We start from the raw sequence: 27,488 nt of genomic DNA on the forward strand, positions 1-27,488 counted from the left end.
CATGACCACACCGTCGCATGTCTACGGAGAGGTCGTAAATCGGCGACCTTCTTGCCTTCGCTGCCAGGAGCCGCCACTTGTTCAAACAGATTAAAGCCCCTCAAACGAGTGAGACAAGGGTAATCAAGCGCTTACCGAAACGTATTTATATTTTCTATGCAATAAATACGCGCCTTCATCATTAGTGATGTCACCTCACCACGAACTCTGATATTATCGCGATGAAGTGGGGAAGTGCGGGACGGGGAGCAGCCAGACTGGCTAGCCATGGCTAGCTCCGCAAACGCTCCAGCAGCACTCCTCTCCCATAGCGGGACTCCCTTCAGTCTCCAACAGCAGTAATTTTCTCTTTCTCACTTTCTCACCATTCTATTCTCATTCTCTGGAAGCGCAAGAGAGGCGCCGTTCGTGTGTTCGCAGTGATTTCTAGTCCCACATTATAAATGCTTTCATTAATAAGTCATCACTAAGTACCAAACAAACTTGATCACAAGAAAACATGCGGTATCTGTCGGAAGAAGAGCTCAAGGGCTTCGAAAACTACGAGGTAAGGTATTACACACGAGTGAGGCGCGCTCGTGTCTTCCGATGTGGTACGATAACGCGAAGGTCTGCTTTGAGCCAACCTGGAAACCAGCTGCTCTTCTCTGGCCCTCCTTAACATGTCGAGATCAAGCTTAGCTTGACGACAGGAGCCAGTGATAGTTAAGTCGCAGGTGTGGTGTGGACATCGGAAGGACGGCTCTTGACCAGCTATTGCTCGTGCTTATCGGTGATGCGGCGCCCGGTCAACGCTTTGTGTCTTCTGTGCAGTACACGTGCAAGGATACCAGCCCGCTGAGCAACTACGTGATGCACCCGTTCTGGGACCAAGCCGTCAAGGTAGGAAAGGTTTTGCGAAACGTCTACTTCGAGGGGCGTAGGTAATACGGATGCGACGATGACCAACTCGCGTCCGTCACAGCTCGTGCCGCGTGGGGTGGCTCCCAACGTGCTCACGCTGTCGGGGTTCGTGCTGACGCTGGTCAACGTCGGCCTGCTGTCCTACTATGACTTCGCCTTCTTTGCGTCGAGCGACCTCCACCCTGAGGCTCCACCGGTGCCGCCGTGGGTGTGGCTTGTGTGCGCGGTGAACCAGTTCCTGGCTCACACATTAGGTGAGTGAAACGGTACCGTTGATTGACACGGAGGCCCCCGCACGCGTTGCGCGCCTCCAATGACCGTGCCTTAGTGGGTTGCACAACGATGGCGACGAAATTGCGAGTGACGTCGCATTGCGCGAAACTAACGCAGGCCAAGTGATGCACTGTACCATGTGCCCTAATGCCGTGTGGTGGGTGGGGTGTGCTGATCGAATTCCACCCTCGTGCGCTGTTGCCATCATTCACCTTTAGAACCTGAAGTAGATGATATTTTGTTTGAGCCTCTTCATTACTTTAGGTTATTGCAAAACCTTCCGCTATCACATGTGCTTAATTCTGAGAAGTTGCTCTTATATTCGATACTTTAGGTCATTGACTTTGTAATTTCAAGTGGTAGAAATGGTACATGACTGATCAACTTTATTCATCTCGTAAGTGCTCTTGAGGTAACAAGTGGGAACGGCGTCACTATGGATCCATCTGTATATTAGCTGCAGTAGAATGCAGCCAAATATTGTCACAATCCCTACCAACTTACATGTGTAAAGGGCATCCAGTTTGTTTCTTGCAGCGTACATTGTTATTTAGGGGCTTTTAAGTAGCAAACGTACAGCTCGGCTAGTGTGGGGACATTTCCTTGCATTGCAAAAAAGCAACTGGGGCATTTTATTTAAAATAATATGCACATGATGAAAGAAATGTGCAGTGTCTAATGTGAAATCATTATGCAATTCGGACTGTTTTAAGCAAATTTACTTATTCACAACTTATTACATTATATTGTCTGCCGAGTACCACTTTAATTTGTGCTAGGGCATTCTGGATATATATTCATATAGGGTCACATGTATGCAAAAAGTGTTGGAGTTCATGTGGTCTCGAAGGCACAATAACAAGTTCTTTAGTGCTTTGGCACTGATGTAACTAATTTCTTGGATAGAGAAGTTCTCTTATAATGTATATCATAATGTATATCATGATGTTTTGGTCTTGATTTCACATTCTTGTCTTTCTCTGTGGTTTCATTTTTTTAAAGTTGAATAATGGCACAAATGAGCTTGTTGGTATGGCTTCATAATATGTAACAGTTAGACAAGAAATGGCAGTACACAGCACTGACTCAGCTTTGTCACTGAGTCAGCACAACCGTAATTTCTAATGCCAACCTTTTTCACTGTTTTTATATAATGTTAATTCACTCTGATTACTTCCACCCAATTCATGAATGCATAAATTTTACCCCTTCAATTGGGGCATTCGTTTATTTCAAGCGTTTTTCTTTTTCCATGAGCCATACCATATGAAACTAATACAGCAGTTGTAGCCAAAATTTCTTTGAGGAAAGACATCGATAGGTTACTGGATAATCAAAGCATAGTTTGTATGAGTGGGACTCCTTGAAGGGCCAGTTGGCTCATTTCAACGATTGTTAACTGCACGAGCCGGGAAAAGAGGAACGCGAGGAAAGTTAAAGTGCAGAACAGTGTGTTTAGAAAATTTGGCTTGAAATATTTTGTGTTAACAGAGTAGTCAACTATAGACCGAGCAAAACGAGTTCTTGAGAAAAACACAATATGGAGGAAAATTTATGAAACCCCGCTGGGGTGTGTGCATCAGCAGGAATTTGGTGTGTGGAGACACTATGTACCCGATGTTCTAAACCGATTAAGTCGTGCAGAGCCAGTAATAGGCGATGATCATAGCTCACCTGGCAATTGAAATCTGTTGTCGTTCTACTCTTTGATCACAAAACAAACAAAGAAAAATGACTTATCACAAATTAGCCCTACCACAACAGGTGAAGATAATAGACCCAAACTGTGAGACCGCTTTGCACCTTAACGCCTGCTCGGTAGGCAACAAGCAAGACAAAATCATTCTACTTCTAAAACAATTCTCTTTCGAATTTACGGTTTTTATGCTCACCAAAATGTGGTATCATCCTGATAGCCAGATGCTACAGCTGCCTGGTTACGAAATGTTTTTCCTTAACAGATTTAACAAACGCGGTGGCGGTGTTGCTATCTATACTCTCGCGTGCAAAAGGTGCCACATTCTGCCTAACCTTAGTGACGTTACCGATGATTATGAAGTTCTAACAATACAAAATCGAAATCAAATCATTTCAGTGGTATACCGCCCCCCAAATGGTAACATGAAACATTTTACGGATTATTTTGACCAGATTCTAGAATATGCGTCACTAAACAAATGTTCCTTTTTGTGCAGCGGTGATTTTAATATTATTATTCCAGACCATAACGCTACTGTACATGATTTTAACATGAAGATTCTCTCCTGTGGTTATGTCAACTTAATAGAAACAGCAACACGTGTCACATGCGCTACTGCGTCGGCACTAGATTTAATAATTGCGAACATTGAAACGAGTGTGCTCTCTGCTGGTACAATCGCTTCTGACGTGAGCGATCACTGTCCGGTGTTTGTCGTTTTTTGGCATGAGCATGCTAAGCGAAATACTGTTAAAGACTCTGTTACTGTGCAGCGCATAACTGATGCCTCCTTAGAAGCGTTTAAGCACGACATTATGAACTTCGTCTGGTCTTGTGTGCTTCAGAAAAGTGATGTCAATGATGCGTACGACCTTTTTTTTCACCATTTCCTTCGTTTCTATTCCAAGCACTTTCCGCTCGAAACGTACACGAAAAATACGAAAAAGATAAGAAAACCATGGATAACAAAAGAACTTTTCAGAATGATAAAGGACAAAAATCGTCTCTATCAAACGTTCCTTCGAACACGTGCAGAGGATACACTCCTTCACTTTAAAAAGTTCAGAAACCGATTAAACTATGGGCTACGGAAAGCGAAGACATCATGTTATCAGGAGCTCTTTTGTAACGTCAGTTCAAGGAGACCAGATATTGCCTGGAAAGTTTTAAACGATGTCTTAGGTCGCCGTGCGAATAACTCTGCCACAAAATTTATGCTAGTAAATGGCAACAAAATAAAAGGGAGGGCACTAGCAGAATACTTTAACAAGCATTTTCTTAATAACGTTTCATCTCAAGACCTCAGCGACAATACAATCACCACTCATCCTAGCCAGCTTAGTGACACTATATTTTTCGAGCCTACTGATGCAATTGAAGTTTATAACGTGTACATGGGAATTAGTAACGGTGAAGCCTTAGATATCAACAGTATGCAGATGAAACCATTGAAATATGTGCTACCCATAATTTGTCCCTTCATTTCACACATCTACAATCTTGCATTTGAGTGCGGGATTTTTCCCAACGCAATGAAAACTGCAAAAGTATCAGTAATTGTTAAAGGGGGCGACCAAAACGTACCCACAAATTATAGACCGATTTCAGTACTCCCCGTGTTTTCCAGAGGTCTGGAAAAAGTCATTTCTTCAAGACTAAGTAAGTTTTTTGACAAACATAAAGTAATATCTGAGTCACAATTTGGTTTCAGAACTGCTAAATCTACAGAAACAGCATTATTAACAATGAAGGAAATAATTTTGAATAATATAATAAAAATTTGTATACGGTGGGCCTTTTCCTTGATTTTAGTAAAGCTTGTAAATGCTTAAATCACACGATTCTTGTTAACAAACTTAAAATGTACGGAATCCGTAGTAGACCACTCACATTGCTTGAAGGATATCTCGAAAACAGAAGCCAGTCGGTGTCTTTAGATAATGAATTTTTATCTCTTTTGCCTATCAGTTGTGGTGTCCCACAAGGGAGCATATTGGGACCGCTTTTGTTCATTACGTACATAAATGATATTGTAAGCATAGATACTTCCATTGATTTTGTAATATACGCAGATGATAGCACACTACTTCTTTCAGGCCCTAACCTTAATGATTTAATGGTGAAATGTAATGACCTACTGATTAAATTGTCTAGGTGGTCAAGGATGAATAAATTAAGAATTAATCCTACAAAGTCCAAGGCTATAATATTTCGCGCAAGAAACAAACCGATAGTACCGCATTGCATGCTTCACTTTGAAGATCACCAGATAGAAATAGTTGAAGTGCACAAAATACTTGGAGTACATTTTTCCTGATATTTAAACTGGGATGCCCATACTGACTTTGTCTGCAAGAAATTTCTTCCGTCTGCGGGGTTCTATCGCGATGCCGTGAAACTTTACCTTTAAAATGTAAATTACAAGTTTATTACGCACTTTTCTTTTCTCACCTTAACTACTGCAATTAAGTATGGGCCACAATGACCAAAACTAACATAAATAAGATTCTCGTACTGCAAAAGAAAATTGTTCGAATAATCGCCAATATTGACAATACAACTACCTCCAAGTATGCTTTTGAAACACATAACATTGTCCGGGTCAACCATTTGTATCACTTTAAGTTGTTACAAAAAATGTATTTTTCGACGGCATCCATTGCCGATTTTTATTCCAGTCTAGAATCTTTGGACATGCGTCATGCTAACATACACACAAGAACTATTAATACTTGGAATATACCACGTTTTCGTACTAACTATAAATTACAAATGTTGTCTTACAACCTGCCCCATGTTCTAAACACCTATAAACACACAATAGGATATACTAAAGCTGAGCTGCGGAAATATTTTGTTGAAATGTGATTTTATGTTCTTTTTTTACCTGATTATTCCTTTTTCACTCTGAACATTTGTATGACCATTTGAGCGTTTCTATTTTCGATTTTATTGTTTAATTTTTTTGCAATAGATTGTTACACTCTGTATGTATAACTGGTGAATGTTTTCTCTTTATTGACTTTAACTATTGTATGTGTGTCTGATTTCTGTACCACTCATGTGCTACTGCTTGTAGGGGTTTCTGGACATAGTCAAGCTGCTCGTGCAGCTTTTTGCCAGAAAACCCTCCAGTTGAACCTGGAAAATAAACTTACTTACTTACTTACTTACTTACCCGAGCCCACAAGAGTTGTACCCTCCTGCATCTAACCGTGTGCAGCTTAGCGATGTCCAATGAAAAGGGGATCCTAGGGATTGAGCCGATGCCAGGAGTTTGGACCTTTATGGCCCCTCGGCTTCACGTAGACGGCACCCGCGAACTGACCCACCTGGGGGACATTGGTGGTTGCCTTTTCCTGTCTCTCTCTCCCTCAACCTTTGTCTTTCTCTCTCGCTTTCCATATCTCCCATCTTTTCTTCACTCCATTTTACTTCCAATATTCTGGGCAGCAAGGGTTAACCTGGTGTATTTTATCCAAACTTGGGTCTATTAGATTAGGTTACAGTAGCTATTTACAGCTCGTGTCTGCATTTCCTTCGGGTTTCGTACTGTCCCCTTGTTGAGCTCAGTGGTAGGTGGCTGGCATAGCTACCGAATATCCAGGAAACCTTACGGCAGAATATTTTCCCCCCTTACCTGATCACCCTCAGAAAAGAGGATGCACCGATGTAACATTTCATTTTACTTTCCGAAGCAGTGCCCCAACATATGTGAAGTACCATATCATACATGGCATAGGAAACTCTTCTGCAAGGAAGCTCTGCCCATTTTTGATGGCAGAGAGCCTCACACAAAAACTCGGACCGGCTTACAAGGCTTCAAAGATGTCTAGGGGAGGTCGACTCCTAGAATTGAAAGAGAAAGAGGAAGTTTAAAAGCTTTCAGACGTCACCAGTATTTTTAATATAGCAATCACGATTTCACCCCACCACTCATTAAACATGAGCAGGAGTGCAATCTCTGGGGAAGACTTAATAAATTTGAGTGACGAGGAACTCCTTGAGGATTTTCGGGAGTAGGTGTCGCAAAAGTGCAGTCTTTTGACGAAACAAACAAGAAATTCCCACAAAGCATGTCATTCTTACATTTGCCACCAGCATACTGCCCATTTCCCTTGAGGACATGTCAAGGTCAATGTCAGGCCTATGTTTTGGATCTGAGATGATGCTTTAAGTGTCAAAACTTTGGCCATGCTTCTCCTTCTTGCAGAGGCAAAGCAACATGTGCAAAATCCAGTTGCAATGATCATGACTCCGAAAACTGTAATTCTCCGCCGCTTTGTATAAACTGCAAAGGTGCTCACCCTGCTACTCATAGTCATGTCCCGTTTAGAAAAAGGAAAAGAAAATCATGGCAATCACAGTAAAATAAGAGATATTAGTCTATGAAGCCAGGAGACGTCTATCACACCTACCTAAAGTCAACTATGGCAATATGGTGCATCAGGGGCAGTGCCACATAGGCCCCGCGAGCCTACAGGGTCTAAGCAGTAGCCCTGCGGTGGCTCCTCCCGCCCCCTTGGTGGTGGCAGCCAATGCTGCCCCATCGCTTTTAAAGCTCTGAAGACCCTGGTCTCACAGGGTCACAATGCGGGCATCAAGGCCTGAGGCACCTCCCTCAGCGCCAATCGCTTAGTCCTCCAGTGCTTCTGAGAGTGCAATGGAGGTCAACACAAAAACACCAATGTCATTGATACCGAAGGACCAACGCTCTCTCGAGCACGGAAAGAAGGATAAACCCCCAGTAACTGCTCAAAAAAAGGACAGGTAAGCTAACTGTTACCGTTCTTGCCCACAGTGGACTTTTTAAACATATGTCACCTTTAATTTGTATTTAAGGACCAATTTCTCTTCAAATATTTTTGGTTCTGTTACATTATGGCTTCTATTATACAGTGGAACTGCAGAGGTCTACTGCATAACTTAGGTGACATGAAACACATCATAAATAGTTTCTTCTCAGTTGCCTTTTTTTACAGGAAACAAATGTAGGCCCAAAAAACCAGAATCTTTTAAAAGGTTTTTCTGTCTTGACCAGGAAAGCACCAGCCAACTTTCTGGGGGAGTTGCCGTTGTCTTGAAAGGCGGCACTTCCACCCGAGAAGTTAAACTGAATACTCCTTTTGAAGCGGTTGCCGTCACTGTTTTCTCTTTTAAAATTATGACCGTCTGTTCTTCGTACATAGCACCCCAAGAAAGTGCAACTTGAAAAGCTTTCACTCGAAAAGCTTTAAAAAGCCGATTGAACAGCTACCAGACCCTCTTACGCTTGTAGCCGATTGTAATGCCCATTGTACTTTTGTGGAAGTGAAAAAACTCACCAAAGATGACAACTGGTAAAATATTTTATTCTATCTAATAACATCTGTCTTTTAAATTCAGGAGTGCCTACTTATTTTTACCGTACATCACATAACTTTAGCCGTCTTGATTTAGCTCTCTGTTCACCTTCTCTTTTCATTGATATTAACTGGGAAGTATTGGACAATCCATACAGCAATGACCATTTACCTGCCATAATCAAACTGGCATCAGCTTTACCCATCATCACCTGCAGGCCACATCGTTGGAAAATCCAGCTGCCAGACTGGCCGCTTTTCACGGAAACTGCCAAATTTGAAGAAAATTTTTCTGTCCATCTAGATGTGGATGAGGTTAATGAAAAATTTACTAATTGCATAATCATGTCAGCTGAAAGAGCTATACCCCAATCTACTGGAGAACATCGAAAGAAACTAAACCTGTGTTTGACAGAGGAAGTACTGTAGCAAAGAAAGAACAGAATAAGGCCTGGGGCAATCTTCGTAGATACCCAGCTTGCCACAACCTAGTTAATATAGACAGAAAAAAACCAGTGTGCGATACATTCGTAGACAATCCGAATAACACTCTTGGCAGAAATATGTCTCCTCAGCTAATAGTTCAGTCACCTCCGAATGCATGTGGGAACAGGTAAAGAAGTTCAAAGAGGATTACTCATCCTGCACAATTCCCTTACTTTTAAGTCCTGGTGCACAAAACAACACTCCAAGAACAAGCAAAGATTTTGGGGGAACCCTTCTATGGTGTATCCAGTTCAGCCAGCTACACGGACACATTTTTGACATACAAAAACTCTGCTGAAAAACAAAGATTGCGAACAACAGGTGCATCCGATCAACCGTACAATGCTCCTCTCCCACTCCCAAAATTAAGTAACATACTTTCTGCTGGAAAGAACACTGCAGTTGGCATGGACTGCATCCACTACACTATGCTTGCCCACCTTTCAGAAACCTCAATAAAAGCATTACTAAAATTCTTTAACAAGATCTGAGAAACTGGTCAAATGCCAAAAACATGAAAAAATGCCATAATCATACCTTTTCTAAAATCTGTAATGCTCCCAACATCTCCCAGCAGCTACAGCCCCATTGCTCTCACCAGTTGTTTGGCAAAGTCATACGAATGTGTTGTGAAAACCAGACTATTTTTTACCCTCGAAACAGAAAAGTCCTTAAACATATATCAGTGCGTATTTGGAAAGACTGGTTACGCTTTGTAGACGATCACACGGAAGAAGACAGGACAGGTGCCCTTGTGATCATCTACAAAGCGCATCCAATCTTTCCAAGTACAATGAACCAACTTACCCAACAACGCATTCTGCTAAACTACATCAGTGCTGTTATAGAAAGCGTTGTTATACAACTGATCACCTGGTCCGATTAGAACATCAAATATACAATGCCTTTTTATGCAAACACCACTGCCTAGCTATCTTTTTTGACTTGGAGGAGGCATATGACACCACATGGAGATTTGGCATATTGAGGGACTTGGCAGACTTAGGGATTCGGGGCAAAATGCTGAACTGCCTCTCTGACTTTATGTTCGATCGAACATTCCAGGTGCGTCTTGGCAGAGTGCTGTCACATGTATTCAACCGAGAAAATGGTGTGCCTCAGGGCTTTATTTTAAGTGCAACGCTGTTTGTGGTTAAAAGGAACTCTGTTAGAAAGGTCATACCATCTACCCTTATGCATTCTCTTTACGTTGATGATTTCCAAATTACTTTCTGTGCATCTAACATAACATGTGAACGGCAGATCCAAATCACTCTAAACAAATTGACACAAAGGGCTAATGCAAACGGCTTCCGTTTTTCATTGGAAAAAACTGTTGCTGTGATGTTTTAGCAGAAGAGGGGCTTACAACCGGACCCCTTCCTGAAACTAAATTACATGGTACTTGCAGTTAAACAAGAACATCAGCTTTTAGGGTCATATTCGATAAAAAACTAAATTTTCTTAGACACAATAATAACTGAAAGGTTCAAACAAATGAGGCAATTAATGTCCTAAAATTCCTGTCCAGACACAACACCCATTCAGACAGAACGCTTTGTGCTGAGAGAGCGGCACGAATCTCTTGACTGCGCTCTCGGCTGGAGGGGGCGGCGGTGCCCTAGGTGACATCCTACATATTCTACACACTTAAGTAAAGACCAGACCGTTCGTTTCTGCTGGGTCTCAAGCCACACTGTGATCCCTGGAAATGAAAAGCAGATGGATGTGCAACAAGTGCAAGAAATCTGAATGTTTTTAACATACCTGTTAGGGATGGGATTTAAGCTGTTTGCAAGTCACTAATCTCTAACTGGCAACATGTATGGAAATTGAAAGACAACAATAAACTTCAGCTAATTAAACCTGTCCTTGGGGAGTGGAAGACATGCTTCATAGGAGTAATTCTTTGTCGATTTTGGGTAGGCCACACGTGCATCACACATATTTACTTATTGAGAGAGGAGGGGCAAACAAGATGTGACAGATGCCATGAACTGTTAACAGTACTACACATTCTAATTGTGTGTCCACATCTTGAAATGCACAGACAAAAGTACTTCCACATATCGTAAATGTTTAATGAAGTCGAGGTTTTGACGGAAGCCCGTCTGGTCGGGAGGCATCATGAAGAAGGGTAAAAAAGGACACCGACCACTGAATGAATACAAGAAAAGACGTTTCGGCTCCCCTGACGTCAGGGGAGCCGAAACGTCTTTTCTTGTATTCATTCAGTGGTCGGTGTCCTTCTTTTTTACCCTTCTTCATCGTAAAAGTTTAATACCCCATTTCACCTGATGTTGATGTTAGGAGATGATGCACTGATACCTCTGACTGATGTCTTTAAGTACGCTTTAATTACTCCAGGGTATGCTGCATTTACTAACGAAATTTTATCACCCTGTGTTTACACAGCATAGCCTTAGTCACTTTTGTGCCAATAAACCCAACCAACTAAAATTTATAAAAGAAGAATGTGATACATGCGACATATGAATGGCAGCACTTCCTTTCATTGGGTAAAGAGCTCTGCCTTATAATGTGTGGCAAGACCAAATGACAGAACTCTTTCAAATAGGTTTCCTTGGCTTTGCATGTTTTGCCAAATTTTATTTTGCATTGCTTACAGTGAAGCCCAAAATTCTCTTTTTGCCTTTTCAAACCACAGCTTCAGCCCAAGCAAATATAGTCTTCATAGTCCATGTAACAATACACAGGAGACAAGCTTCGAGTACATTTTGATTAAAATTACCTTGTTGACCAGATCTCACCTATAAACGTTCCAAGTTGTCATGCTGCAGCAATGTAATTGCACAAGTGAGGATCAGGAGTGCCAGCGGTTCCTGTTGCTATAGGAAATCTTTAAGTGTCACATAATTCAGGCAACACTCTGCAGTTGCAAGGGGACTGAAATAATGCGGGCCAACTGGGGTAAGCTGTCCACCGGCAAAATGAAGAACCTTGAGCAGGGTGACTGTTTGGGCTAGTTGGTGATCTATTATCATTGTGAACAGTTTCAATGGATGAGCTCTTCTGTTCATGTTCTCACCACACATTCACCATGAAGCAAAACCAACTCGCTAGACTTTGTTCTTTTGTTTGGCTTTTGAGGGCATGCCGATTTCCTTGTTACTTACCGCAGTCAATCAGTGGGTATGACCTTGCGCGTGTGTATTGTGTGCTTTGTGTGTAGGTTGAGGAAGTCCAAGTGCTCAAAATTAATACAGGTCCCTTCAGTGTAGCCTCTTTCATAAATGCTGCATTGCTCTGGGACCTTATACCGAACCAATCTCATCGATCTTATGCAGATGGAATCGATGGAAAGCATGCCCGCCGCACTGGGAGCAGTGGTCCACTGGGCGAGCTGTTTGACCACGGTTTGGACAGCTGGGCAACGCTGTTCATGCCAGTATGCCTGTACTCGGTGTTTGGCCGTGCTGAGATGAGCTGCAACACATGGCGCTTCCTGCTTGTCCTGTGCAACATCCACTTCTGCTTCATTCTATCCCACTGGGAGAAGTACAACACTGGCATTCTCTACTTGCCTTGGGGATACGACATTTCCCAGATGGTGCGTTGGAAAGAGCCACACACCATATTTTCACGGAAAGGGGCTGTCATCAGACAGCTGCTGTGCAGTCTCTCCTCTATATTTAAGTCACAGGGTTTTATCAAGTTCTGTAGTTTACATGTTATTGAAGTACATGGCGCTATGACATTAATAAGTGTAGTCAGCCACATGCAACTCCTGCTGACTCCATGGATAAATCACCTTCAGAGAGAATCACGACATATGAGTTCTTTAAGCACACTATGACTGATTAAGCTTAATAAAAATTAAGCTATGGTATGCTGTGATGCTATGTTGTTGCCCATCTTTAAGGCCTGCCTGCATTGTTAGCAGTGTGTGTGTTTGTGCAATGTTCTGCTGTACCTGCTAGTAGTGCATGTAGTACTTATTTGGCTCGGGCAAGTCGGGCAGCAGCGAACAAGTGCTACGCCCATAAAAGAAGGCTCACACTGCCCTCAAAATGTGAAAGGTGAACAAGGAGAAGGCAATAACGAAACTTAATATAGGAGAATTAGTGGAGGTTACCATCACTGACTAGCTTGTACATAAAGTTCTACAAAGTTCTATAGGTTCCTGCTAAGGTGAACATGAACAGGCTTTGGAAAATCTCTTATTGAAAGCCCAGCTCCAGTGTAGTGAATCTGTGGGAAACTAAGCAAGAAGTCCTTGGCCTTTCCAGCTTTTCAGAGAACAGCCAGCGACTTGTGCTCCAGGATATAAACTGGTCTAGGAAGTATATTTGTATAGGAAGTATAACTATTCATGTTTTATCATCCCAGTGCTTTAGTACATTCCCCAGTTCATTTATGTTGTTAACAGGCAGCATGCAAATGTATGTGTTGGGTTATGTACAATAAGTTCACAAAGACGTTTCATTCCTCGTATGATGCATAGCTGAACACGCTATTTGGCCTTTCAGTTAATTTATTTAAAAATATGCTTGTAGCAAACCCCTAAACTTAAAGAAAATGGTAACAAACCAGGTGCTATTATAGCAGCTTTGCTGAGCTCTATTTTTCAAAATTTACCCTGCATTGTCTTTGGGTTGAAAGCCAGCTGAACCATCTTTCTTTTTTTCTTTTTTTTTTTCCCTGTGTAGATTCTTCTCGGGAGCTTCGTGCTGACCTACTTGCATTCATATCGACTGTGGAAGTTTACCATTCTTGGATTCGGTGCTGGTGAATGCCTTGAACTGACATTACATGGTTAGTCACTGGGGCCTTATTTTCCCTCTCTGCTCTTGCTGACTGCTTTTGGGTGCCACTGGAATATAGAGGCATCCACATTCTCAGATTTAGGTGCACATTAACTCTTTCGTTACCGTGCCTGTGGAAATTGATCAATTTGATTGGCAGTTTACTATGCGCTGTTGAACATTTCTGTTTTAATTCCACTAGCAACATCTTGCACCATCTGAAATGATGAGTCAACTATTTGTCAAATTTGACCACATTTGGCAGATTGGGGAGTCTGGAAAAATAACACGTTGACTGGAGGTATCACTGAAACCACCCTCCAAAACTCCTAGCACTTCTTCAAAAAAAGATGCGAAGTTTGCATTTTGGTTGGCCCAGCAACATAATGTTTGAATGACAGCAGCAGTGGAGACGCAGAAGCTTCCGTTGTGTTGTCTAATTTTTCTATCCAACATCTGGGTTGTTTTATAGGGACACTAAAGGCAAATACTAAGTTGATGTAGACTGTTTAAATACCATTCCAGAAACCTCGCAACGCTTGCTTAGGGCCAAGAAAAGACTGTTTAGGAGAAAATTGCATCTGAAGGGTCCGAATACCTTTTTCAAAATTCAAAACTTCTGCCACCCAACCGGGGGAGTGGTGACATTGCATACGCCATCGCCGCCGTTTGCTGCCATCAGCGAGTAAAACGGTGCCCGAGAGACGGCGGTACTGAGCCAAGACAAAGCGGTGAATTCACCGATGCAGCTGTTTTCTGATCAAGTGGCATAGACCGTTTGGGCATCCTGCGACATCGCATGGAAGTTGAATTTCCTGCTACTTGCAGTTTGTGCGAGTTCCACAAGCCAGCAAAACCAGTACAGCACTACGAGATAATGAAACTACTGAAACGCGAAAGCATGGGCGACATGAAGTCCATTGAGAACGAAACCTTTCGAACGGCTGCGTTGCTGCCAAGGGTAATTTCAATTAGTTCTTTTTTTCTAAAGATGAAATGGAACTGGACAAGTAACATTTTATTTCGTCTTATAATACAATGCAAGCATGTTTTTTGCAACGAGTAGTTGAGTACTAGTGGCAGAATTTAACTGAGTGCTTTCGTCATCAGGCAAGCACTTGAGTGCCCCAGTGGAGTCTCTAATCATGCCCTGCATTTACCTCAATTTCTCGCTTATTAAGGCTCTGTTCATGATAATATTGACTCCTTAGACTTCCTTGAGTACTAATCTGTCACTTTAGCTTGACTGTGTGTTCCTTCAATGATGTCTCAAACAACGGTGTATGCTTATGAGTGTGTGTTATTTTGTTAATTGTGTTTGATTAATATCAAGTGCAACCTTATTTTTCCCACTGTGGGTTGCTTATATCCATCGACACTTTGACAGCATTTGTACGAAGTATCACAAGCAATCCTTGTTGTGCGGAGTTTTCACTCGCACAAGAGCAAGCCATCGATTTCAGACCGACCTTCGACCTAAGCTTCACTACATGAGTAATCTCTTGCATATTGAATACTGCCTGTGCAAATGCACTTATTCATTACTGTACAATATTGTACAACACTCCACATTACTGTAAGACATTGTACAGAAACTGAACAAAGCTTGTGAAGGCTTCCACGCAAGTTGAACGCACGCTAGACTACCTTGCTCGCACAGAAAAGCTTATCGAGCACAATAATCTAGAGGAAGCTTCTGCATGCTCCTTGACCTGACAACCATTGCTTTGCGAACCTAAAGATTGCAGAAATAACAGACCAGGTGCTTGAAATGAGTAAAAACAAATGCTCCCTGTATAATAGGAACTTACCCATTTTCACATTTGGGAAGCCTCTGTTTTCCTGCATAGCATGGGCATCAACTGAAGCCAATAAATTTTCATAATAATTTTTGTTCTTGCGTGACCTGACTTGCAAAAGTTGGAAACTAGAAACCAGCTGCATATCGTATATCTCAGATTTTGTTTTTAGCTCTCATTACTTATACTAAAAATAGCAAATTATTACTATTATTCGTGTTCCTTGGGGTGCTTCTTTGAAGGTTCACATGAGAATCCTCAAAAACTGTCTGAGCAGTTACTGCTATAAATCTATTCAAAACACCAGTAACCAGGCTACAATTTTATGTATTGCAATATACGTTGCGACTACTGCGTCATGAAATTAAATGTCAAAATGTATAAGCACCGAAAATGAGCACATTTCTAGTGGTAACGAAAGAGTTAAAAAAGAATAACGCTCTAAATTTTGTTTACAACAGTCACTAGAATTTTACGTTCTCCCCTAAATGCCACAAATTTCCCCAAAATTGGCCCAGGGGTTATTTCAGAAAAGCATATCTGCATTTTACATGTATTTGAATATGCAGCATCGGAGTTGGGCTCAAGCTAAAAGCATCCTTTTAAATCAAGATCACTGTCATTTGCCCTTCGTTTTTATTTATTTGCCAACATCTTTGAAGCCACAGATTTTCATGTTTTTTTTAGTGCTAAGCAATGTTTTTCTTTTTTCATTGCAACTGTATAATGACATCGCAAACGCACCAGTGATCAGGCTATAATTTTATATATTTCAGTATATGTTGCGGCTCCTACGTTTTTAAATAAAATGTTAAAACATAAAAGCAGCAAAAATAAGTGCATTTCTTGTGGTAACTAGGGAGTTGAACTCCACCTGGTCAAAATTTATCTGCAGCCCCACTATGCTGGTAATAGCCCGACTTTAAGACTTACAACCGGCTCAATTATTACCATTATAGAAGCGATGAATTTTGTCTGTTATTGTACTGTGGTGTTTTCTTAGGTACAGGAACAAACAAAAAGAAAGTATATGCTGTTTGATTGGCACATGGTGTGCAGTCAAACATTTGTACAGTTGACTTGCATTAATTTGACCTTGATGGGACTCACGAAATTGCTCGAAATATCCATTGTGGCGAAATAAACACGATGCAGAAAAAAAAAAACATGAAAACACACCACTGATACCCCTGACACACGGGCACCCTAAAGTCCTTTTGGTAAGGGGACATCTACCGGAAACACGTTCAAGTGCAGTGACACACGACAAAGGAGTATCTCCTTTACGGCAAAGTTTTTTTTTTTCGGGAAAGGAGATCGTGCAACTACTTTTCGAGCGGAAAAGGAGTTACTCTCGCACACAGCGTGCACAACTCGTCAATAGAAGGAAACCTGCCACACAACTACGGTGCCCATAGGTATTTTTTTTACCTTGCGAAAATGTTTTAATTGTTAGCGGTGATACAATTTGTCGAATGGTGAAGATTTCCTCCAGCTATACTATCAAACGCTCGCATAACGTCGCTAGTGCCGCCATGTTGAATTCCGGCAGTGTCGTCGTCGTTTGCTGCGCGCATGTGGTGTGTTCACGTCGTGAGATGGAGACTGCACAATCAGCGCCCGCAGGAAATACCCTGAAGAAACCACAGTTGTTGTAATAACATATTGAATAAAACGCGTTACGCCTGCGCGCGCAAAGGAAGGGACGACAAAGACGTGAAAAAGGACGACAGAAACGTGGGCATCACCAGAATGAACAGCACGCACAGCAAAACACCGACTGCACATAGTTGCTGGACCAAGTTAAATGGCTGCTAACAACGCAAAAACGCGAATAAAATAAACAACTATAAGCATTATTAGCCATCAACTATGAGAAATATATATTTTTAGGTTCTACAGTAGCTAATTGTAATTAAATACGCAGCTTTTTAAGTATGTTTTCTTTCTTGTGACTTTAACAGCCAGCGCTATTTTTCTTGCGGCGTTCATCTGAGGAGCTACCTAAAGAAGTTCAGTGCGGTGCCGTGTGTCATCGGCGCAACTCCTTTCTGCAAAGGGTCCTTCAGAGTAGCAAAAGGGGCTTACTGGAAAGGACTTTAGTTTTGCCCGTGTGTCAGGGGTATGATTCATTTGCCAGTATTTGTCCGATTCTAACATGCTCCTGAATAAAATGGACGCACGGTTTTTATGTCTGCCAATGTAGAAACCAACGTAGAAATAATATTAAACCACCTAAACGAAGTAGAAATCTAATGTGCACTTGATATTTAACAAGAAAAATGTGTGTGTGTGTGTGTGTGTGTGTGTGTGTGTGTGTGTGTGTGTGTGTGTGTGTGTGTGTGTGTGTGTGTGCGTGTGTGTGTGTTTAATATGTGTTGCACCATGGGCAGCTGGTTTCCTAAAGTCATCTTTGCCTGCCGCATGGTTTATTTAAATTCAGCTTTACTTCATTACATTTGTGTTATTCAGTAAAGTATATAAATGTCTCAAAAGCAGTTTTGATTTTATATTCGATTGCACCATGCAAGAAATTTTCGGCCCGACTTTCCTGAAAAAAAAAAAATGAAATTGAATATGCATGCACCATCAAGGGGTAAATATTATAATCGAATATTATGAACTATGGCTATTGATTGAAAAGCTTCCTAGGGCAGGCCGAAAATGGGCATTTTCAACAGGAGATGACGTGTTCAATGCACTCACTGTCCCCTAAGCTCCACCACGACAAACTACCACTAAAAGGGTCACTATTGGGGTCACCATAGGGGTTAGGAGCCTGCATCCTGACTGATCAAGTCAAATTATCCGGTGAAGCCCAATTTTAGGAGGGCTTGTAGAAATGCATGTGCACCAGCTGGTGCTTTCTGTTGGGATTGAAAAATACCAAAAAATGTAAATAACCGGGGTCTAATTATCGGAAATCTACTGTATAACTAGCACTGATATAACAAAGTAAACCTCAGGTATTTATCACCAATATCAGCATGTAAAGAACACATGCTTATAACAAATATTAAGTATAATGAAGGTATTTTTGTGTCAGATGCGGCTTCATTATTACAAGGCTCGGCTATAACTTATGAGCTGGAAGCCTATGCATTTTACACACCTATTCATAGCAGCTTTTCTTTGCATTGCAGGTGGGGATGTACAATGCCTTCTAGTTGATTTTGTGTGTTTTACACATACATTTTAAAGGCACTGCCTTGAATCATCATAAGCGTTGTATGCCAACAAGGAAAAGCAGGTTGATAACCGTGCTATCAATCATTGCATGAAGTAATTGTCTAATTAGCTACATTAAAAAGAAAAATGTTAACTGGCAGCGGCAAAGTACAGTGTGTGGTGACTACATTATGAGTGCTGTTAGCATCTTGGAATTTTTACCTGGTGATGTATAATGGAAATAATTCCTCTTTTCCAGCTGGCTCTTTCTTCATGACAATACCCATGTGTCTCCACAACATTCATCGGTGAGTGTGAATTCTCCTTTAACCATTCTGAAAAAAATAGAGAGAAGTAAGGGTGCATGATACTCAGTCCGCTTGCAGAAGTTGTGGGAAACCCTGTCTACAAAGTGATAAAAAATATGAAAGATTCAATCAGTGCAACTCTGTATGATTATATACTGTATTTACTCGCATAATGATCACACTTTCTTGTAAAAAAATTTACGCAAATTCAGGGGTGCGATCATTAGCGGGTTAAATTTCCCGTGAAAAGAAAAAAATTCTCATCCCGCGTTTGCTGCAGGATGACAACAGGTCAACAAATAGGTGGCTGCCGCTGTATGTAGTGCGGGACACCAAAACAAAAATGGCGGCCGGCAGAGCAAGCCGAACGCGACGAACATAATTTTTTTTCTTCTCGTGAGTACATTACATGCATTGAAACAGTTTCTTCCATATCAGTAAAGAATAATATCGTTAATATCGGCAAGTTTGTGGCAATAACGTAGCCATTGTTAGATATGGAGCTGGTTCCTGAGGCTACTTCGAGTTCCCCAAACCGCTTCGAGTGGCAGCACAGCTAATTGAGGAATGCAGGAGCAGGAAAGCGCATTCCAGAGAAGCGGCCGAGCAAACAAGTTTAAGGCAACAAGTTCGTGCGTCGCCGGGATTAGAAGGGGGCCTGGGACAATGGAGCGCAATCGACCCCCTTCGTCTTTGAAGAAGGCTGTTGCCACCGCTGCGGAGCCGAGTCGCCGGGATTTGCAGGTGGGCGTCGGACAATGGAGCAGGTGCAGCCCCCCTCCTTCTCCGGCCTAGAAGTGATTGCCAGTCTGCGTGGCAAGACCGCAGAGAGCCCCGACAGGTGTGCCACGCGACACGGGCGCCTACCATTGGCTGCAAGTGGCGTCATCGGAGTGGACTCTCCCATTGGTCAAGCATGACGTGACTTGCAGTGCTCGAAGGGCTTATAAGAAGCCTTCCAGAGAGACCTGAGGATTCTGGGACATGCCCTGTTTCCCTGATTCACCTCTCTCGAACTTCTTGCAGCGGGCCGCAGCGTCCGAGTTGCTGCCGGCCCGTAATGTCTGTACGACTGGTACTTGTCGCTCACCTCCCTGTACATAATATGTAATTAAATCCTCCCAAGTTTTGGGGCTTCCATCCGCGAAGACCGTCCCCCAACCCCTACATCTGGTTGGCAGCGGTAGGATCGCCTCCGAATACTTCAGCTGGTGGCAGCGCTACGGATCAACCTTCATCGAGAAAGATCGTAAGGAACCGGGAAGAGTGAAGAAGAGAGAGCCTTCGTCGAAAGAGGTCCGAAGAGACTGGGAATATCGAAGAAGGAGCGAGCCTTCGACCCAGGGAGTCCGGAAGGAACCGGCAACAGCGGACGAACGAACCGGATGGCAGGGTGCTGCAACCGTAAGTGAGCGCGTGGTTTTTTTCCTTATGATTCGCCAGACTCAAAGGTTGTGTGTTCAATTTTGATAGTTCTGGGAATCGGGAGTTTGTTGCATTGTGTGTTTGCACAAATTAATTAAGGAAAACAGTTTTAACCACCTGTCGGGGCAGCTGCCATGGATCTTAGAAGGTTGACGAGGTTAGACTTGTTGTTGGTGTGCGACGATTTGGGAGTTGAGGCGGACGAACGGATGGAAACGCCAGCTATCATAAAGGCGATTAATGATAGTGGCAATGATCACAAAAGCATTGAGCTTGCTCGGGAAGTGATACAGGAGCCACGGGAGCGAGAGCGTCGTGTACGTTTGCGAGCGCGTCGTGAACTTAGGAGTGAGCTTAAGCGTGAAGAACGCGAGAATGAACGGAAGCAGGAGCTTCAAGAACTTACTCTTAGGTGTCAGCGTCACGAACGTGAGAAGGCACGCGAACGTGAGAATCAACGTAAGCTTGAGCAAGAGGAAAAGTATGAGAGAGAGAAGGCAGCGCTGATCAAAGAGATACAATATTGTGATCAGTTATTGGCACAGAGACAACGGCTGTCTGAGAATTCTGTAGGTAGTACAGAGCGAAAGAATGAGGAAGCATCGAGCGGATTTTCGCCAGAAGCCGACGAGAAGAGTAGTGCCTGTGAGATTGGCTGCAAATTCATAAGTGAAGGGAAAAGGCTAGCTGCTAACGATGCCTTAGTGGCAAGAGAGGCCGTTAAAGGCCAGAGTGAGAGCGACGAGGTGCTGTGCCAACAGATGACTGTAGAGACAGCTAGGCCAGCTGCGAACAATTTGGCACAGTCACCGCGTGTGTGCGTCGCTGGTAATGTTAGCGAGGTTGCTAGCGAAGAAAAGGGTACTGCTGACCAGACAGAAGCGAGCACACATGTAGATCCAGATGTGCGTGCAGAAATGAAGTGCGAGCTGGACGATGCAGTTGAGAATAGTTCTCGGGGTGGCGAGCTCCGTAGCTCACGAGAGAACAGCTGCATTGTTCAGGGATCGGTGCGGCTCTCCGCCAGTCTAGATAGCCTAGAGAGGGATGGTTCAGTTAATAATCATTCGGACTGTGCGCGTGAGACAGCGATCGATACCGACGGGCTGTGTGCCGATGCACAGCGTGCGCTGGGCAATGTAGCAGAGGGCAGTTCGCAAGAGTGCGAGTTGTCTAACTCGAGTAAAGCCTGCTGCATTGTTCCAGAGTCGGTTGAGCTGTCCGCCAGTCGAGGCAAAGTGAGAGTTGATTTAAATGTAAATCACTCAGACTGTGCGGGTAAGAGGCCGATCCGGGCCGACGAAATGTGTACCGGCCAGCACGAGGCACGAGAAAGCGACATGAAGGCTAGTGCAAAGAGAAAGCGCCTTAAAAAGAAGCGCGGTAAAAACCGAAAGTCGGTAATTAATGTAGCGCCGCCAAAGATGGCGAGAAACCCAAAAGGGCAGGGCGCGAGGAAGAAGGTGCGGTCGTCTAGGACGATGTTGACGCATCCAAAATGGTCGAGCCACCGGTCAAAGGGGGACCGCGAAGAATGTTCTGCGCGGACGCGGACAAAGGGCACGGGGCAGTTAAGCTCCTCGTCGTTCCGTAGTTCTTCTTATAGCTCAGCGTGCAGTTCGAAGAAACGCAAGGTGGCAGGACGAGACCAGGTGGGGAGTAGCGACGCGGTCAATCGAGTTTGTGTTGAAAGCGGGGCGCGGGGACGCAAATTGGCAGTAGACCGTAACGTCTTGGGGGAGCTGATAGTGAATCAGCCCTTTTGTTGTCTCTCGGCAGCCAGAGTAGCTTTCAGACCACGTCCACCCCGCGTTCGACTCAAAGTATGAGTCAGACGGAAGCGTTTGGAAAAGGAGGCCTGGAGAGCTTCCGTAGAAAGGAAGTGTTTTGTTTGTTATTTTGAGCATCGGAAAGTTTTCGCGATTTGAGGCTAGGATTTCTTTCAATATGTAAAGGTTTGAGCTTTGTTTGTTTTCATTTGAGAAGCTCGAGATTTGAAAGATGAGGTTTGTGTAAACATGTAGTCTCGCGAGATGCTCATTAATAAGTAGATAGGCTTTTTTTTGTTTGTGTGTGAGTAACCTGAAGGTCAAGGTTATCGTCGAAAGGCCTATGGTAAAGCGCGTTTGTTATTTAACCTTCTTTCTTTTTAAGCGTTTTTGAATTTTGTAAGGTTAAGCGCGTAGATTTTCAGTGAGTGCATGATTTGCACGGAGAAGCGTTCTTAGTTCCATTAGCGCGTGTCCTGTGTGGACGGAAGGAAGCAGACTTTATGACTGGGTTGCTAGTGTGTGTGGAAGGCAGCCGTATTCTGACTTCTTTAGTGAACGTGCGTGGAATGAGTTAGTAGAAGACGCATCATTTTAAGAGTTCTGCGGAGTGTGTAAGTCCCGCAAGTTCAATTGTTCGTTTATGTCACGTGTCCTGTAGGACTTTCAGGAAAGAAACGTGAGTAAGCGTGAATGAAAAGTTTGCCTACAATGCAAGTACGCGTTCTGTTTAGTGACCACAAGGCTAGTGCGCTTGTGATTACGTACTTGTGAGGTTGACCAGATTGTTCAGTGGCACCATTACGTGCGATAAGTACGCCACTGCGATAGATTGGAAACATGCTGATCGTGTAGTTAGGCCACTTAAGTTATGTTCGGCTGTTTTCATTTGTTGTTTGCATCGTCAACGACCCTTTTGTTTTGCAACAACAATAGTACTCTGGTCTTGTCGGCAATCGAGGAGAAATGGATAGCTGTTTGGAAGGGTGGTTGGAACTGTTGTCGAAATTGGGGAAATAAAAGATCAGGGTTGATTTTGACTCAGTAATAGTCTGGCGAGTCAGGGGTGAAGAGCCTGCGCTTACGCGTGGTGCAGCGCTGTGTTGTTTGGTTTGTTTGACGTTTGTTCTCCAGGGCCTAGGATCCCGAAGTTCGTCAAACGAGGCTCGACCCCAGTACCCTGCAGCTTCTTTCAGCGTTCCTCCTGGCCAGCGAATTGAGTTCACCGGCCATTCAGAACAACCGGGGCGAGGACGAGCTGTTAGATATGGAGCTGGTTCCTGAGGCTACTTCGAGTTCCCCAAACCGCTTCGAGTGGCAGCACAGCTAATTGAGGAATGCAGGAGCAGGAAAGCGCATTCCAGAGAAGCGGCCGAGCAAACAAGTTTAAGGCAACAAGTTCGTGCGTCGCCGGGATTAGAAGGGGGCCTGGGACAATGGAGCGCAATCGACCCCCTTCGTCTTTGAAGAAGGCTGTTGCCACCGCTGCGGAGCCGAGTCGCCGGGATTTGCAGGTGGGCGTCGGACAATGGAGCAGGTGCAGCCCCCCTCCTTCTCCGGCCTAGAAGTGATTGCCAGTCTGCGTGGCAAGACCGCAGAGAGCCCCGACAGGTGTGCCACGCGACACGGGCGCCTACCATTGGCTGCAAGTGGCGTCATCGGAGTGGACTCTCCCATTGGTCAAGCATGACGTGACTTGCAGTGCTCGAAGGGCTTATAAGAAGCCTTCCAGAGAGACCTGAGGATTCTGGGACATGCCCTGTTTCCCTGATTCACCTCTCTCGAACTTCTTGCAGCGGGCCGCAGCGTCCGAGTTGCTGCCGGCCCGTAATGTCTGTACGACTGGTACTTGTCGCTCACCTCCCTGTACATAATATGTAATTAAATCCTCCCAAGTTTTGGGGCTTCCATCCGCGAAGTCCGTACTCCAACCCCTACACCATGTGCACTTCGAGGGGACAGAAACAGATGGGCGTGCTTAGCTGCCAGTGACATAGAAACACATGGTGGGCATGCTGCGGAAACTGCGGCATTTGTCTTCACTACTATCCTAATACGGCACATTTCCACTAAGGGTCGGCGAATATCTTAGCTGTGTTACAAGCGTCGGCGTATGAGTAGGGTACACTTCTGACATATCAGTGTAAACGTGGCTACTATCGTAGCCTCTCGCGATTTGTTGCATGCCCATGAATGCAGAAGAGAAGAATCGAAAGACGCCTTTGTTGTTGTTGTTGTTGTTGTTGACCACAACCATTATAAAGCCTACACATAATAAAGGCAAGTTTGGTTGTAGCATTTTTTTTGTCATGGAAGTACGGAAAAGTGATGAAGGGAATGAATTGGGGGCATCTGCTCAAGAATGTTTGGTGCGTGCAGACCGCTTGGTTTGTCTTGAAGAGTCGCTTGCGTGGCATTCGACAGACGATAAGCGCGATCATTATAAGCTAGACTTGGCACACGACATATCGCTGCGGCAAGCTTGGCGTGCGATCATTATACAGGAAATTAAAAAAAAAAAAATTTTGATGGCAAAATTCAGGGGTGCGATCATTACGCAGGTGCGATCATTATGCGAGTAAATATGGTATGTGCTGATACAGTCGCATTTTTCTGGCATCATGCTCTGCAGCTTGCCTAACGAAAGGCACTTGGGCTCATTTTGAGTTCTTCTTCTTTTTCTTTTTTTGTGGCTCCAAAAGTGTGCTTGTAAAATGAGGGCCCTATCACTGTACGTCTGAACGGTTGTGCAGACGGCACACAAGAACACGTCAGTGGCCATGCTGCATGTCTGCCAGCACATTGTGGGAGTCCTTCGGTCTACCGGGGCGCAGTCGCTGCTGTGCCTAAGGCTCCGGACTTATTCGCCATTGCGAGGAAAACCTCTCCCAAATGCCTACCCCTCGACCGCGCGCCGTTTTCCCCGGGCGCCGCGGCCGCGTCCCATGACATCATGCTACGCGGCCCTGCGATTGGGTCGTGGGGCGTGACGTAGGGAAGAAGCCCCGACGGGGGGGCGATCGCCGTGCGCGGGAGAGTCGTGCTGGGACAGGGACGAGCGCCGGTCACGAGAGGCAAGCTGCAAGGTACGTGAGCGACCAGCTATTTGCGTCCCCCAACGCCCCGGCCTGGGGACGTTCACGTGCTTTGTCAGCTTGCGTAAGTGTGGCTTGCTGAGTGGCTTTGCGTTCCGCCCTTGCGGTAGTCGCAGGTGCTCAGTGCGTCACATTTTGCGTGTCCGAACCGTCGCAGACCATTGTCGACGACGGGAAGCGCTAGGTAGCGTTTGCGAACGCATTTCGGCCCGCGCGCGTAAACCATTGTTCGACGCGGCGTGTACCCCGCCTTCCTCGCCATCGGGAACCGCGGGCGCCGAGTGTACTCCGTGTGTTTGGGTGCAGTCTGGCACATGTTGGCCATTGGGGATCAATAAACGCCTTAACTGTCCTGGACGCCGTGTGTTCCTGGGAGAGCGCCCATGCGTACGGCCAGAGCCGTCCAGGTCTTTCGGCTCGGTGCTCGAACCTGCGGTGGGTCTATCGCCGTGCGCCGTTGTGCCGCGTCGTGAGGCTCCACTTCTCGGGCCCCACGTTGGGCGCCAAAATGTGGGCTCACAGTACGTCTCCGCGCACGGCGTCGCCAAGTGGCCCCCGAGGGCGCGTGCAAAAGGGGACGAAAACCACGTCCAGCTGGCTTCGCGACCCTCCATCCTGTGCCCCCCCATCTCTGCTCGCTCCTTCTTGAAAACGACTGGCGTCAGCATTTACTACTCCTGCTGGCACTGCTGCTGCCGGTGCCCGGAACTGACTTCCCGCTGTCATTCTGTCTCGACAGTCGCCTTCGTCGGTAGCTTCGAGTTGCAGCGCACTCGCGCTCAAGATGGACAAGCCGTCTGCCCTTGTCGCCCCTAGGAGCCGCCGCCGCAGCCGACGCCGGCGCTGGGTGGCACAGCCAGGCGCTCCAGCCACAAGGAAACTCCCTGCTCCAACGACTGTCCCGCCTGCCACAGCTACGGAGACCAGTCCAAAAACACGGAGTGTGGCCACCTGGACGTGCCAGGAGGGTGTATCGGCACCCCTCTGATACGTCCCCATTCGGTGAAGGCATGGCCCGCGCAGCGCAGAGTGGAGAGGTGCCAGCACCCAGTGCCCTATCCTCATTAGGGGCACACGCTGACTCTAACGGACGCAGCCGCGGACGGCGCCCACCTGCCTGGGGTTCTTTAACTTTTTTTTAGTGTTTATTTGCGAGTGTGTGTCTCTGTGCGTGTGTGTGTGTGTTCGTGTAGCAGATATTACATTTATTCTGGGGGTATTCTGGGGCAGTGTGCTGTACAGTTTTTCCTTTGAGTTATATGGTTGTGCGCGATTTTCACTGGGTTTGCTGTACGTGTTAAATATCTATGCTATTAGTGTATCTGCCCTGATTACATTGTTCTCGTTTCTTTAATATGTGTTTAAGGGCTGGAATGGAGGCAGGAGGGTAGCCGTCCTTGCAATATCTAATGCTGGCTGATACAGGGGACTTTTCCTTTGTGTTACATGCCGCCGGCTTATTTCTCAGCTGGTAGGGACATTTAAGGGGGGACGCGGGTCTTGAAATCGCGAAAAATGGTCAAAAATGGCAATTTTCAAAAATTGCGTTTTTGAAGTTTTTAATGTCCCAACTATGCCTCTACAAAATATTATGGCTCAATTCCTACTCGAAGTATAAAAAAAACGGCAATTTAGAAACGTCGGTGAGCCGAAATTGAACGCCAAACGCGAAGATTTGCCTCATTTTCAAGCTGCCGTAGCTCCGCGCGACGCGAACCGATCGGCGCCATCTTGGTCTCGTTTGAAAGCTGGTTTCCCGCTCTCCATTCTGGCGCCCCTCGGCACGCTGTAGACCCTCGTGCAGCGGAGCGATCGGCACCCCAAGCACCCGTTCTCAAGAGCGAAATCGTCGCGAGACAGCCGCTGATTGGGTGAAGCGGGCGCCTCCCCGAGGCGCAGCCCTCTGATTGGCCGTGACGCATGCTTCGCCTGCCGCGGCCCCGCGGCCGCGTTGTTCGACTCCTTCGCGTCGTCTGCTTTCGCCGGCGCGCACGTCATTTTTCGCATTCCTCTTGTATTTTTCGTTCTGCCTTTTTCTTTATCGTTCTTGTAGATATTTTGGCTATTGAGTCGCCTCTTTTAACCACGAATTTCTTGCTTTTGCGTGCCTGGTGTCTTTGTTCCGCGTGTCACGATGGCGCGAGACGCGCGCTTGAAAGCAAGCACGCGAAAAGCAGTCAGCAAAAAGAGGCGCGCATGGAATAAGAGCGCTACATCGTCGAGAACTACAGCTTCGGTGATGCCGCAAGCTGCTGTGGCATAGAGATATGGCTGTGGCCTTGGTGGATGCGGCTGGAGTGAGCTCGCCAACAACAGCTTCGCCGGTGGACGCGGCTGGACAGTCCCGATCGGTGTCAACTTCGGTGTTACCGCAAGTCTCTGCAGTGCCGGTGGATGCGCCTGGACTAAGCCCGTCGACAATGCTAACTTTTGAAACGCTGCAAGTCGCTTCGGA

The 27,488-nt window shown here is 45.1% G+C and overlaps 1 protein-coding gene across 2 annotated transcripts in view; it reads left to right on the forward strand.

Moving 5' to 3' along the window:
- Positions 1 to 181: 181 nt before the first annotated feature.
- LOC135896444 (ethanolaminephosphotransferase 1) overlaps positions 182 to 27,488 on the forward strand; it is a 48,566-nt gene continuing 21,259 nt past the window's right edge. Inside the window, exons 1-6 of one of the 2 annotated variants that reach the window (XM_065424819.2) lie at positions 182 to 338; positions 814 to 882; positions 965 to 1,157; positions 12,012 to 12,274; positions 13,374 to 13,479; positions 18,696 to 18,744. In XM_065424819.2, the coding sequence (XP_065280891.1) occupies positions 853 to 882; positions 965 to 1,157; positions 12,012 to 12,274; positions 13,374 to 13,479; positions 18,696 to 18,744 (641 nt within the window). In that variant the 5' untranslated portion in view covers positions 182 to 338; positions 814 to 852. Of the gene's footprint in view, positions 548 to 813; positions 883 to 964; positions 1,158 to 12,011; positions 12,275 to 13,373; positions 13,480 to 18,695; positions 18,745 to 27,488 lie in introns of both variants that reach the window. The other variant, XM_065424818.2, reaches the window with a different exon arrangement.

The sequence above is a fragment of the Dermacentor albipictus genome, chromosome 6 (assembly GCF_038994185.2).
Source record: "Dermacentor albipictus isolate Rhodes 1998 colony chromosome 6, USDA_Dalb.pri_finalv2, whole genome shotgun sequence".
Taxonomy (NCBI): Eukaryota; Metazoa; Arthropoda; class Arachnida; order Ixodida; family Ixodidae; genus Dermacentor; species Dermacentor albipictus.